General features: G+C 55.6%; 1 protein-coding gene across 1 annotated transcript in view; it reads right to left on the bottom strand.

Moving 5' to 3' along the window:
- Positions 1 to 14424, bottom strand: part of ABCA7 (ATP binding cassette subfamily A member 7) — a 45994-nt gene extending 31570 nt beyond the window's left edge. The window contains 8 exon segments of the mRNA XM_075070898.1: positions 1081 to 1170; positions 1650 to 1844; positions 3994 to 4115; positions 5370 to 5497; positions 6269 to 6410; positions 6919 to 7012; positions 7710 to 7835; positions 14345 to 14424. Of these exon segments, the coding sequence (XP_074926999.1) occupies positions 1081 to 1170; positions 1650 to 1844; positions 3994 to 4115; positions 5370 to 5497; positions 6269 to 6410; positions 6919 to 7012; positions 7710 to 7775 (837 nt within the window). The 5' untranslated portion in view covers positions 7776 to 7835; positions 14345 to 14424.
- Positions 14425 to 15033: the final 609 nt, after the last annotated feature.

A 15033-nucleotide genomic window follows, 5' to 3' on the forward strand; every position in this document is an offset into this window, starting at 1 on the left:
GGGGGGGGGGGGGGGGGTTTCCCTCTGGTTTGGGGCAGATCACAGGCACCCACTGCCTAATCACCTAAACATGGGGGGGGGGGTTAAAGTATTTTTGTCTACCACAAAGAACATTTTCATTTCAGTCAAAACGTCCCCTCCGCCACCCACAAAATCCCCCAATTGTTCAGTTCTCAAAACAGGAGTAATTTGCCAAGGGTGGGGTTTGGTTTTTTTTAAGGGTTCCCCCTTCCTTTCCCCACCTCTCTTTTCAAGTAGGGGGGTGGGAAAGGAGGATTGGGAGGGAAAAAGTGAGAGAAAAGTGGGGGAAAAAACCACCACAATCTTCAGGTTTCGTTTCGTTCGCAGACACAACGGGGTGGAAAAGAGCAGAGAGATCTTCCCAGCAGCTCCACCGGCCTTGGAGAATCCTGGGATCTGTGCGCGGGGGAGACTCCTTGTCTGGCTGGCCTCGCAGCCCCATACAAGAAGCTGGCAGGGGGCCCAGCGATGGGAACATGGAAGCCCGGCCGGTGCACTGAGCTGCACATCCCTGGGCAGGGCCAGCTCTAGCCATTTCATCATCCCAGGCATGGCGGCACGCCACGGGGGGCGCTCTGCCACTCGCCGGTCCCGCGGCTCTGGTGGATCTCTCGCAGGCGTGCCTGCGGATGCTCCACCGGAGCCACGGGACCAGCAGTCCCTCCGCAGGGATGTCTGCGGGAGGTTCACCGGAGCCACCTGCCGCCCTCCCTGCAACCGGCAGAGCGCTCCCCGTGGCATGCTGCCCCAACACACGCTTGGTGTGCTGAGGCCTGGAGCCGGCCCTGTCCCTAGGGTAGTACGAAGTTAGGGAAACATCCTCTTTCCACCCTAGCGGGAGCACCTACCAGAGTGATAAATGGATGACAGGCTCCTATGCTTTGAACCCTGCCCATGGAGAGGAGACCTGGCATTGGCATTGCCAGTGGTGCCAGGGGAGGAGTCTGCCTATAGAAACGCGCCGTTTCCCAAACCTCAGGCCCTGGGTCCCAGCGGGGCTGTAAGGCAGGGGAGCTGCTGGGAGCGGTGCAGACCTGGGACCAGCAGGGATTCCGTTACCTCCTTCGCTAGCATCTCGGCGCCCTGGAGGAAAGTGACCAGAGTCTCCATGGCGCGCACCACGTCATCTGATTCAGAGCTCAGCCGCTCCTGCGGGAGAGGAGAGGGCAGAAGAGTCAGTCCCCCTAAGGGGCTCCTGACAGCTCAGCGAGACAGCTCACTGGGGCTATGGGCCTGGGTGGCCCCATCTCAGACACAAAACCTCCCTCTCCCCCAATCCCCAGTCTAAGCCAGGGGCAGATCTAGCTCCGTAATGGGGAGAGAATGAACCAGCCAGGTGGCACGGGGACAAAGCCCCCATCACACACCACACACCCCGATCCCTGACTCAAGGCGCGAACTTCAGTGCCAAGAGCCAGCTCCTTCTTCCACAGCCGCCTGGTACCCAGCTCCAGACGCACCCAGAGTGCTTAGCCCCACTCCCACTGAAGTTCCCATTGGCTCCCAGGGGCAGGCATGGAGCGGACGGGGGTGGGTCCCTTCTCCAGCCAGTTTGGAAACGCTGATGATCGGAGCCCCAAGGAGGCCCCCCCCAGGAGCTTCGGAAGCCCCCCCACCCTGTCCCCTACCGCCAAGACTTGGGAGAAATCCGCTTGCGAGAAGAAGCTGTGCTCCATGGCCTGGAGGGTGGGCCCTGGCAGAGCACAGAGCTCTCCCTGCAGGCGCTCCGCAGAGGTCGCCTCCGCTGCCACCAGGAACTTCGCCAGCATGGAGGCGTTGCAGACGATGTCCTTCAGCGGCACGCCGGTGGCGGCAAGGGAGAGCTGCAGGGGGAGACAACAGTGCCCTGGTAGCCAGAGAAGCAGTGGACAGCCCTCCCATTCAGATGCTCCTGCAACCTTCCTCAGTTTCAGTCTGGCCACGCAGCCAGTGGAGACCACAGGCTCCAGCGCGCTATGTTCTGTCCTGACCTGGGCAGCCTGCGGGCCACTGCGACAGACCTTTCCCTACCTCCAGCCTCCAGCACAGCAGGAGCTCCAGAAGCAACAGCAGCCCAGCGCACAGGGCCCTTTGGGCAGAGGCTGGGGAAGACAGGCAGGGCTTGTGGTCAACACACCAGCCTGGGAGAGTTGGGTTTGTCTTCCAGCACTGACACAGATTCCCTGAGTGACCTTGGGCTTGTCACCTAACCTCCCTGTTCCTCTTCTGTAAAACAGGGACACCTCCTTTGTCTGTTTACAGTGTGAGCACCCCAGTGCCAGTTGGCCCCCTGTTGTCACAATACCTACCCCAAAGGTGGGTGGGATCTATCACTGGAAAACCAATAACTCACTGATCATTAACATTCTGCTGTCATGTACGGACGGTAAACCCACGAAGGACTTTATAGATCGATGCTGGACAAGTGTACTTTTTTATTTTTTTTTTAATAACTGGAGATACACCTATCTCCTAGAACTGGAAGGGACCTTGAAAGGTCATCGAGTCCAGCCCCTGCCTTCACTAGTACTGATTTTTCCCCCAGATCCCTAAATGGTCCCCTCAAGGATTGAACTCACAACCCTGGGTTTAGCAGGACAATGCTCAAACCACTAAGTTATCCCTCCCCCCTGCTTAACATGTATTGGGCCACGCCTGCTCCAGACAAAGGAATGCGGTTCTGTCTGTGTAAGTAAATTAAGCCAGGGGAGACCAAAGAAAGATGAGCATGTTTCGCAAGTGGGGGCAGATGGCCACTTAGTCTTGCTGGGGGTGAAGGCAGCCCCCCCAGGAAGCCGCCTTCCTGCCTCTCGAAGCAGGGTCAACGAAATCTGGGACACCATTAGCAGAGAGAACAAGCCCTTCTGGCCTCCTTTACCGGAGGAGACAGAGGCACGTTGAGCTCTGTGAAGCAGCCTGGCTGGCCAGGCTGCAGAAGAGATGTGGTGAGAAACACCCCTTGGAACAAGAGACTCTCGTTTGTGATGTCAGGTTTTAGTCCTGGCAGCGTGTTGTTACTTTTGTGTGCTTGTCACCCTTCCTATATTTACTCCTTACCCTTGGGAACACTTAAACCTATGACTTTTTGCTTAATAGACTTGTTTTACCTCCACTATAAGCCAATTCAGTGCTTTGATTGCCACAGAGGGTTTCTTAGCGCCAGTTACGATAGTCCACAATGGGGTACTGTCTCTTTAAGGGAGCAGCGCATGGATTCAGTCCCGGTGAGAGAGCTGGATACTGCGGGGCAGATGGTTGGGGGGGATGGGTGTTGGTGTCATACCACAAGGAGGAAGGCTGGCGAACGCCCGGGTGAGGTTACTGTGCTGTAAGGCGGCTGCTGGAGCCAGAGCTGCACAGTACAGAAGCCCCCCGGTTACAGGGAAGACAGCACCACAATCCCTTGTGGTCTGGGTCGAACCCCATAGCGTCACAGAACTCATGGGACTGCTGCCCCCAAGTGCACGTACAGCACCTGGCACAAGGGCCCTGATCTCATTTGGGGCATTTAAGTCCCACTGTGAATACAAACAACAACTGAGCTTCCCCACCCCTAAGAACTCACTGCTGGGACATACTTTTTTGGGGGGCCCAAAGGTGGGGCTGGGATACTGGTACTGCACAATGTATCTGACACCCCCGCCTCTCAGCACCAGCCTCCTTTCTGCCCCTCCTCACTCCTGGCACAATAACCTTCTGGTTGGCACCCTCCTCCATCCAGAACAACCTCCTGGTGTGTCTGCATCACACTCCCTGACTCTGCTGAAGCTGTCTCTCCCTGCTTCCTCCTCTCAATCCCTCCCCCGTGCCCCAACGTTACTGGACTCTGCAAAGCGCTGGCAGCTGGGACCCCCGTGACAACTGCCACTGGCTGGCTCCAAAGAGGGCACATGGTTAATGGAGGATCTGGCCCTACCATACACCCACAAACAGGAGGGCGGAGTTCTTAGCCCCCTGCCCCTATCACGGACCTCGGGGATCAGCCCTACTCACAATGCGCAGGTCCAACCGAGCTCCCAACAACTCCTCCGCCAGGGCAGGGGGGAGGGAGACGTTGGTCCGGAGGAAGTGGGAAAAGGTCTCGCCCTCTTTCAAGTAGTCCTTGACCGGCCTGGCTGGGGGACACATGGAAAGAATGGGGCAGTGAGGCCAAGCCAGGAGAGGAGTGATGAGAATGAGAAAACAACAGCAACAAGGTTGGGAAAGTCACTGGGAAAGAACCAGAGTAGTTCAGCTAACTGCAGCGCCAAGTATCATGAGATATGCCTCCAGAAGTCCTAGTGCAGCCCCAGTGTGGAAGCAATCGAGTGTAGCTGCTAACACTCACATGCCAATCGTCTGAGTCACCTCTGCAGTGAAGATGTACAGTAACTCTTCACTTAACATTGTCGTTCTGTTCCTGAAAAATGCGACTTTAAGTGAAACCATGTTAAGTGAATCCAATTTCCCCATAAGAATTAATGTAAATAGGGGGGGTAGGTTCCAGGGAAAAAATTTTTTGCCAGACAAAAGGCGTTATATACACATTTTAAACAAGCACAGCCCACTGGCACTGGAGATGAGGCAGGCAAGGAGACTGAAGGTGCTGTAGGCTAGGAGAAGCATGTTGTGCAGCAGCAGTGGCAGCTTCTCCTACTCTGCAAGCATCAGGGGCAGGGGGCTCAATCCTCAGCCCGTCCACTCCACCACTTCCCCCAAGCCCCCACCATCCTCTGCTCCCCCCAACCTCCTCCCCCTTTGCTGCGTCCTTGCTCCACCCCTCCCTTCTGAACACGCAAGCCAGCTGATTGACACGGGCAGAAGGCAGGGGAGAGAGAGGGGAGGTGCATCTCCCCCCTCCCAGTCAGCTGGCTTGCGGCGTTTAGGAGGCAGAAGGGAGCGAGGAGGAGCGAGGACTTGGCCCACGGGGTCCGCTGGTAGGTGAGAAGCGCTGTGTGTGTATGGAGGTGGGTGGGTAGGGAGGCTGCCAGCTGTGGAGAAAGCAGGCAGCCAAACAACATAATAGTAGAGCATTCCACAACTTTAAACGAGCATGTTCCCTAATTGATCAGCAACGTAACAACAAAACAATGTTAACCGAGACAACTTTAAGTGAGGAGTTACTGTACCTATAGGGCCTGATCCTGCAGGGTGCTGTGAGAGAAGCCCTGTTGGTGTACACCCAAAAGGGGTGAGGGGCAATTCAGACCTTTGGGGGTCTTGGGTGGGGGGGAATGTCATAAATCAGGAGTCCAACCACTCATTCACTTCAAGTTTTGCAGCACAGTCCCCCATTGAGCCTGGTTCCAAGTTAAAATGCTAGGGTGTCACCGCAGGATAATCGGATCAACCCCTCCTTGCAGCGATGGCTGTGTGACTGGAGGCCTTACCCATCCAGGGAGCTCCGTTCCCCCAGAGCCGGCGCAGGGCAGGCAGGAGCTGGCCAAAGCTGCTCAGGGTCTGCTTGCTGTTGGCATGGAGCAGCACCTTCTGGGCATCCGCAAACAGACGGGAGATGCTGCAGGGACAGAGAGACAAGTAGCTGAGACCAAATCAACACTTAGCATCTGCTCCCCTCCAAGAACTATCTGCTCCCTTCACTCCCCTGGAATCTACAGGGAAGGCAGCCTGTGACTGGGGCTGGAAGTTAGTTCCCCTGCCCAAATGCAGTCTGGAGACCCCTCGTCATGCTCCTGTTTGATCCAACTGTGTGGTCCAAAAAGACTACATGCCCCAGCATGCCTCCTCCAGGCAAAAGACTACTTTCCTCCAGGAGCACTGCATGCTGGGAGTTATACTTACTTCTAGCTGCACCTCCACCCCCTTGAAATAAGCAGCAGCATGGCATGCTGGGAATTGTGGGCCACACTTCCACATGCTTGAAACAGTAAGGAACATTGCATGCTGGGAGTTGTAGTTTCCACAGGATACACCTGCGCTTGGATCAAGGTGGCGTGCTATGTTGCTGCAATCTCTCCAGGCCTTCGGGGAAGGGCAGCTAGAATTGTCTACACTGAATGGGCGGTATCCCTCAGGCTGGCAACAAGTTGCCACCGGGGGGGCACAAGGGAGAGGGGATGTCTCAGCTGAGCAAAGCGTGGGTGGTCCCCAGTTCCCAACCCAACCATCACGGTGCAATCGAGGGGCCAGCGCCCATCACGTGGGGGTGGCTCAAGCCCACGCTGCACGTAGCCAGAGACTGCCTGGCAACAAACGAAGGCAGCAGTTTGTACCCCCGCTGGTGCAACGTCAGAAGCCAGAGAGGGGAGCAGGTGAGACAGCGACTCACATGGACTGGTTGAAGTTCCCCAACACGCCGGGCGTCTCACCGGCCGTCGGGTAGCGGAAGCAGGGATTGTTCACGTTACAGATGATGCCCTGAATCCACGACAGCGTCCCAGCTGAGGGCAAGGCCTTGTTGGGAAAGTGACCTGCAGAGGGAGAGAGAGAGCCCGGAAGGAGCTAGAAAGCCACAGAGGAAGGTCAAATGCAACTTGAACGTCAGCTGTGGGTATACGTAAGGGTTGCTGGGCAGAGACCCTGGTGTCTGCACTCCCTGTCCCTCTGGGGGCCCCCATGCAAGCAAAAAACCAACAGCGCTGGACACTGCTAGGCCACAGATGCATACATCTCCTCCATCCTGCTCTGCAAACCCATCCCCTCGAAACAGGCACAGAAGCCCCCTTTCAGTCTAGGTCCTCTTCAGAGCAGGCCCTGCCCATCGTGCTAAACTCTGTGAGATGCCCACTGCGGGGCAGACCACCCAATCCCTGGCACAGAGTGAATTTCATCCCCTGGTGTACGGAGAAGCCCCTCCCCTAGCCCTGATGCTGGACCACAGGCAGCCGAGGACAGGGGAAAGGGATTACGAGAACTGGTTTGAAACCAGTTTGGGACAACTGGTTTAGCTGGGTCTCCACCTCAGGGGGCGGCACTTACATTCATGCTGCTCGAAAGGGGGATATGACTGGCGCACCAAGATCAAGATAAAGAAGAGGAAGAGGGGCCACAGGAGCTCAATGGTGAGTTGGATCTGGAGAGAGACAGAGGCAGGCCCAGAGTGGTTGGATGATTCACATGGAACCCACAGGGGCAGCAATGGGAGCAGAGGGGACCAGCCTGGTCAGCCCACTCCGCTGTGAGCCTCACGGATGTGGAGTGAACAACCTGGGGGTCATCCTGAGCATAAGGGAAGGCGAGTTCCAATCTCTCCTCTCAGGGGTCTCGCCTGGATGGACGGCTTTTTAGGAGACCTTTGCTGTTAACTTCTCCACAGTCTGAATGGGAGCCCGTCCCCCCACCCCCCGATCTCTCACCCCCGCCATTAGACCCACTCAGGCACCAGCACCCTATGTCAAACTCCCGGTCTGCAGCCCTAGGGCTCAGCCACCCTGCTCAGGTGGGTAAGTCCAGGAGCTGCTGTGATAGAAGGAAGCTTCCCCCTCCTCTGGATCCAGGGAAGTTTAGGAGATGGGGATTTGGTGCAGACAGAAGGGCAATGAGAGGAGGGAGGAGGGAGGAGAAGAGGGATCCCCACGGAAATGAAGGGGAGGAACCCAGCTCTTTTCCATCTAAACTCACTTGGGCCCCATAAACAGTGGCTCATTCCCACCCATCTCCACCAGGGGCTGCTCTTGAGCGGAAGAGCTTCCCCCTTTCCGCTGCAGCTTGTGCCCAGTGGGATTCAGGGCTCTGGTCCCTGGCTGCAAATTCCTGCCGAGCCGACTCACCTTCTGCCTGCGCCGATAGGTGAAGTTCTTCCACAGCAGCAGCCCCAGCTGGGTCCCAAACCCCATGGTGCAGATGGAGGCAGGGCTGCCCCCACCATGCTAACACCGCCGGCTCTCTGACGAAGGCTGGGGAACAAAAATCAGTGGAGAATCGACTTAAATGCAAGTTGCTACATAAGGTGCTTCTGGACAACAAGAGTCACTGAGGCGTTTATAGCCACATCTGCCCCATCCTCTTCTTGCAGAAGGAGCTACGGGGAAGAGTAAGAACTCTGGACAGTGGCAGCCTCTCCCAGCAGGGGGCGCTGTAGGGTGTGGGGCAGGAGTGCTGGCAGAGGCGGGAACTCCTGGGTAACCCAGTCCCAGGCTCTCCCAGCAGGGGGCACTGTAGGGCGTGGGGCAGGAGCGCTGGCAGAGGCGGGAACTCCTGGGTAACCCAGTCCCAGGCTCTCCCAGCAGGGGGCACTGTAGGGCGTGGGGCAGGAGCGCTGGCAGAGGCGGGAACTCCTGGGTAACCCAGTCCCAGGCTCTCCCAGCAGGGGGCACTCATGCTGGGGAGAACAGGTGCCCGTTTCAGCCCCAGCAGGGGGTGCTGGAGAGAATGGTGCAGGAACACTGGCTGCGGGGGTTGCTCAGAGACCCCCTGGGTCTAACCTGCCTGAGCCAGCTCCATCATCCTGATGTCTCCCTGCTGCCATTACCCAGCTCTGCCTACCCACAGCCGGATCTCTGGCCCCCCGCTGTCCCACCCCGGCCCCCAGGGCACACCGAACTTGTATGGGAACTTTGGAGAACAAAGAAGGTGTCTTTTACAGAGGGGAGGAGGTTGCCGTGGCGACAGCTCAGCAACTCCAAGTCACTATTAAGTAACAAAGCAGCCTGAAAGCTAATTGGTAACATGACCCGCTGGCTGTGGGAACCCTGCCCATGGGCCCTGGCACGCCGCCCGCCTGCCAGGCTCCCACCCTCCCAGGAGTGGCTCTGTTCATAGCCCAGCAGAACAGACAGCCCCCAGCACAACTCCCGTGCAACTCGATGCCCAGGGAGGGAGCACCCAGCTGGCCACCAGACCAGGTCCTCCCATTGCCACCCCGCTGTGCCTGGGGACATGGGCAGCTTGGAGACTGCACGCCCAGCCAAGGGAGAAAAGAACCAGCCAGTTTTAAAAGAATGACTCTGAAGCAAACAAAGCATCAGCTCAGCAGCAAGACTGGGGCGGGGGCGGTGGGGCGGAGGTTTCAGGGCTATCAGGCATCCTGGGCTCCCCAGTGACACAGCCCCACCATCCAACACAGAGCAGGAATTGTTGTAACACAGGGAGGACCTCTCTGCAGGGAGCCCAAAGCGGAGACATCACTGCCGGCCAATCACAAGGCTCTGCAGGGGTCAAGCCTCCCACACTCCATATGCACCTGGCTGGCCCTGGCAGCCTGGGGATTTGCAGCTTGGCCCAGCCTGGACTGGAGCAGGATTTAAGCTGAAAAGAGATGGAGCAAATGGTCCCAGCTGATCTTCCCCCCTATCAGGGTTACATTAGTGCCCGTTTCCCAATAGGGCTCACAGCTCCAATCAAGCCCCGCTACGCTAGGCGCTGCACAGACGGGACTCCACAGATGGGCCCTGCCCCAGAGAGCTCGCTGTCCAGGGTTGTGATGGGATGCACCAGGCGCTGAAGCAGACAACCAGGAGGGGGAGGGAAGATAACAGGGAGCCCAGCATGGTTTTACACAATAAGCAGCAGGCTCAGCAAGTCTCTGACCCCTGCAGGGCTGACACAGCTGGCAAAGGCAGAGCTTCTTGAAGAGAGAATTTGAAGTCTGCAAATGCCACCGTCTACAGGCAAGATGGTTCAGTGCCTGGACCCTAGCAAGCGGCTGCATGATCTTCAGACCGGCCCAGGCTGACTCAGGGACAAAGGGTGGCAGCCAGGAAGAGATGCCCCAACACCAAACAAGCAAAGATCACAGCTGGGTCATGCCAACCAGGCCAAGTGCACTGTCCCGGGGTCACAGAGCCAGGTGCCCTGGACAGGTCTCTAGAACCTGCCCTGATCTTAGCAACAAGGATGAGCAGTCAGGGCATTTCCCAAGCACCCTCCGCCCCTTCCACGCGTACCCCAGCTAACAATAGCCGCAACTGTTTCAAGGCAACACAGTAATTCGACAGGAAACCAGAGAGAACAGAGACAGCTAGTCCTCCCGCGCCCTGGAACATCAGCAAATCCCTTCCCACAGCCCAAGGATCCTCGCTACAGAGCCGATCCCAGCTGGGAAGTCTTAAAACGGGATCATCCCTCTGCTAAACCAGCTGCACAGGCCCACTCTTGAGGCAACTGTCCAGGGACCATGCGTGGAGTGGGCCTAGCCAGGCTGTGGCATTACATCACAGGGACAGACCCTGCCCTGACAGCATGTAGCTGGAAGTCCAAGGGCTAGCGAATGCAAATCTTGGGGAGTGCGGCATCCTGGCACTCAGCACAAACCCAGGCTGATTTCACCTCTGCTGATGCTGCTCAGCTTCATTGCCGAGAGTTTAGACAGAAGAGATGCTGGGTAGGCATAAAACAGTTTCCAAATCCTGCCAACACATGCAGCCCCCTCATCTCAACCCTGACCCGGAGGAACCAGAGCTAGTAGTGGCTAAGAGGGATGTTCAAGCTCCTTGGACTGTTTTGGGCTCCGTCTCGCCTGGACACAGCAAGGTGAGCTCTTTCAAAACTCTGGCCCAACAAGAGACAACTGCAGCCGCGCCTGCCTGTGACACGGCCTCTCAGACGCACAAAGCTCCGAGCCAGTGCAAATAGTCTTAGTTTGTTGAGCCGATTTCCTTGGAGATTATTGCAGCCGAGTCGGCAGAAAAGTTTATTCGGTTAACAACTCAGCCCGATTCTGTTCTACCCTGCGCTTTGGGGGGAATAAAATGCACCGATGATATTCCTCAGACGTGTCTATTAAAAAAAGAACTATTGAACATTTCATTTCTCACTGAGATCAATGAAAAGATGCCCATGACGTCAGTGGTGTTGGGAGCAAACCCTTCAGAGTATTTTCATGATTAATTATTGTAGTACCTGGACCAGGATCCCCTTGTGATAGGTGCTGTAGCAACAAACAGAACGAAAACACAGCCCCTGCCCTCCATTATCTACAGCATCTTGCATCCCTAAAGATCTCTCTGGGACTATGCTCCGTAATGCTACCTCCAAGCCCCTTGCAAACGAAACCAAGGCACTTTGGGCACCGTGATGATTTCATCCCCCATTAAAATGCAGTCATTTCTGGGGTGGAAGTCAGCACACCACCACAACAGTTAATATCAGGAAGTGAAGTGCAGCATTCAATTAAAACGGCGAGGGGGATTTCTTAGAGGGCTGGGGGGCAGGCAGAATGGGACTAGAGGACATGGACGCAGACAAGAAAAGCAGCTCTTTTCTGCACATTTGAAGGATTCTCGTCTGCCGGTTAAAACAATGGAACGGGGCTTAGATGAGATGACTCTTGCAGTCCGTGTGATTGGGTCTGGTTCATTTCAACACCAGGGCCAGTCAATTTGAACACAACACGGGTTTCGTAACCCAAGCAGCTGCAAACTCACCTATCTTCCCCCTCTCCCCCCCACCGGAAAAATGTTGACATGTCCATCCAACTCGGAGCACTACGTGGGCAAACCTGGAGCTTGGTCAGTATCCAAGTGACTGCTGGTTTCACAGTCAAGTTTTCTCCCCCACCTCTTGGTTCTGAGCAGCTCCCCCAGTCCTAGCTCAGAATCCGCTTCAGAGATGGGGTCTGGCTGGCTGAGCGCTAGTCTATGCTCCCCATGCTGAGCAACATGGCAGGCAACCCGCAGTGCCCTGCTGCTGGGGCTTAGTCTGCTGCTCCCCCTTGCCCACGGGGATAAGCAGGTCCCACAGCAAGGCAGGATTATGATGTTGCCAGGAAATCCTCCTAATCACATTGCAGAGCCTGACATCAGTGGCACTAAGACAGGGGCCAGGCTGAAGGATTTCCCCACCTGGGGCACAGGGCATTCCAATCGGGCTTTGTGCTCCCACCTTCCCCTAATCCCCATTTTACAGATGGGGAAACTGAGGCCCAGAGAGGGGAACTGATTTGGCTAAGGAGCACAGTGAGGCAACAGCAGAGCGGACAATGGAGGCCGGGAGACTACATGCCCTGTCCACTACATGCAGCACACAGGTGAGTCCTCAGGCGATGGGGCTTGGAGGGAAAGAACTCTCAGATACACAGATACGCATGCCCCACCTGCACTAAGAATCAGGCAGCTCATGGCCTGATCCATCCACTGGGGCCTTGATGTTTAGGGCCCTTGTGACTCACAATGGCCAGATCAATGCCCAGTGTCAGCCAGTGCTGAAAAGCCCAGCAAATACAGCTGCTCCAAGTGACCCGTCCTGATCTCACAGAGCGCGTGCAGGCCAGTTCTGCATCACTCATGCTGTAGCAAGGAAGGAAATGATGGGGTGTTGGTTTGCTTGATTTCGACACCTGATATTGCCAAGGTTAAAAACTAGCAGAACTGTAAGGGAGAAAAAGCTTTAAGGCCCACTTTATACATCACCCATCAGTAAAATATACAAGGCCATTTTAAACACAATCCATGACTTTATTATTCTTTATAGTCCAATAATGCCCAGCAATCCTAACCGAGATCAGGGCCCCACAGTGTCAGGTGCTGCACACGCAGTAAGAGGCAGTCTCCTCCCTACCCCAAGGAGCTCACAGTCTAAACAGACGAGATGGACAAAGGGTAGGAAGAGAAATGTGACTTGCCCAAGGTCACCCAGCAGATCAGTGGCACAGCTGGGAACACAGCCCAGGTCTCCAGTTTCTAGCATTTCCAGCCCCAAATGTTCAACATCATGAGGCAGGCCCAAATAACTCTCAGAACTGGTTTAAAAATCAGGATATAGATATAGATATAAATATAAACATTGAGTTCTTTTTGTTTGCCTTCTGTTTTCTGAGCCCGTAAGCTGTACTTGGGTCACATTTTCAAGCTTTTCTCTGCAACAATGAAGAGTAGAAGCTTACTTTAAAAAAGAAAGAAAAAGATGAGATTTTTCACATAATCAGAGGATTCCATGTCTGGGACTTTAAATAAAACGCCGGTTATCACAAGAATTGGCAACACTGCAATTCCCAGTTAAGTTGACATAAGCCCTTGATATACTGATGGCTTGCTCGTTGGTCATAAAGCATATGCACGTGAGCCTCAGGCTACTATCAACCTACCCTGCAAAATACTTACGCTGACACCTTCTTGCCAAAAACAAATTTAAAAAAAATCCAGTCACTTGTCAGGTAGGAGGTTATCAAAATTGTAGCCATGGTAAAAAGCTGAAGTGCAATGAAAGAGCCACCCAGAACCTGCGAGAGCATTTGAACCCACTGAAATGTAAAAACAGTGGTAACCAGAACCGTGTCAGGATGGGCTGTCTCTGATGCACAAATCCCTCCACCTCAACCACCAAGGGGACTGTAGCCACACTGAAATCAACCTGCAACTATTTATATTTAGACAGGAGGAAAAACTCTCTCTCACAATCAATCTCACAAAGAAAAGCCCAGGCTGCTCTGTGCAGGATTTTCATACAAATGGGTTTTTATCATCAGGAAGAAATAACCTAGCCAAGAAAGCTCTGATCAGGTCTGTACACGCTGCTCCCCGGACGTGCCGATTACACAGCAAAGCACTGGAGTTTCACTGGCGCAGCTACCCTGATGTAATCAGAACCCCTCAACAGGGCTGGCTCTGTCACCCTGCACCTCATGCTGCCATTGACCCCAAGGCAAACCCAGGACCATTCCCATTCAATCATATTTGCACTGGTATAAACAACTGCCTGAAGTGCAGGCATTGGAGATCCAGGCCCTCAGCCTGTGGGGAGCAGCTTTCTGTGGAATAATAATAAACTAGCATTCCCCACTCCCTGGGTTCTCCAGTGTCTTTTCACTGGGTTTCTCTTGCACGCTGGTACCAGCACTATCTTCATCCTCACCCCTCCTCCAGCTTTACACTGATAAACCAGTGCCAGATAAAAGCCAGCCAGCCACTGCCACCTCCTTCCCTGCATACTCTGGAAGTGACTCCAGGGATTTTATAAACACTGCGATGCAGCGAGCTGATTCCCTGAGATGTCTGCTGAGAACGGGCTTCAGTTCCACCACCGCCGCATATCAGGTTCAGCCGAGCCCCCGAGGATCAGGGATTGCAAGCCCACGCCTTCAAACACTCCGGGCTGCCCTTGGCTAGCGCCCACGCCCTGGCACTGCAGAGGCCAGGAAGGAAGGAAGCAATCACACCCCAAAGGAGAGAGGGGGAAATGGGGGAGCACTTGGGAGACGGTGGGTCGCAGGCTCTCTGCTTCCCCTGAAGCAGGCAAGAGACGCTGCCTTCTGCGCTGGGATCAGGAGAAGCCCGGCCCAGCTGCAGAAGTTGCAGCTACAGAGCCAGCAGCTGCTACCCCCCAGCCCACCTGCAACACTGCTGCACGTTCCAGTGACCTCTGTTGACCTGAGATGGGTCCTGCCCCACTGGGACCCCCAGGACTCCCCTGTCTCTAGGACCCACCCACCTCGAGCCCCCCCGCCAAGCTCCGCTGCTCGCCCCGGTACCTGCTCACTTCATAGCCAGCGCGGCCCCTTTAAGAGAAGCTCCCGGTCCCCGCGCCGGCCGGCTGCTGCTGCTGCTGCAGCTGCAGCCTCAGCGTTCCGCTAGCCCCGCCTCCTGGCCGCCAGCGTTCGGCCTTGGAACGTCGGGCACCGCCCACGCCCCAGCCGTATGGCTACAAAGCCGCCGCGTGCGGCCCGAGGGGAGGGGTTATTGCTGGTCGGGTGACGTCTCATAGTTTCTTAAAGGGCCCGTTGCCGCTCAGAAGGATGATGGAGCAAAGCCAGAACTGGGTGTAGACAGTTCAGGCTGCGTTTGAACGGCCCCTTCCCACCCCAGGGGCCCTTCAAATCGAGACCTGGGCTCTGGCCTTTTGCAGAGTGATGCAGAGGCACCTTCCCCAAGCAGAGTTCCAGTGCCTAGGGTAGCCCATTAGGTGTGCTAAGCAGGAATATTTTAGGGGGGGCCTCCCCCCACAACACCTACTACTAATTTATAGGGGACCCCTGCTCAAGGCCCTAAGCAATGGCTTCGTTATGCCTAGCATTGACTCTGCAGAGCTCAATACCCTCTCACTACACGCCCATGCTTGTGTGCAGCCCCCTTCCCCAGCTGAAGCCAAGTTCTCAATATGGCAATATACAAAAACCCATAGGAGAACACTTCAACCTCCCTGGCCACACAATAGCAGACC

The sequence above is a fragment of the Chelonoidis abingdonii genome, chromosome 11 (genome assembly GCF_003597395.2).
Source record: "Chelonoidis abingdonii isolate Lonesome George chromosome 11, CheloAbing_2.0, whole genome shotgun sequence".
Classification (NCBI taxonomy): domain Eukaryota; kingdom Metazoa; phylum Chordata; order Testudines; family Testudinidae; genus Chelonoidis; species Chelonoidis abingdonii.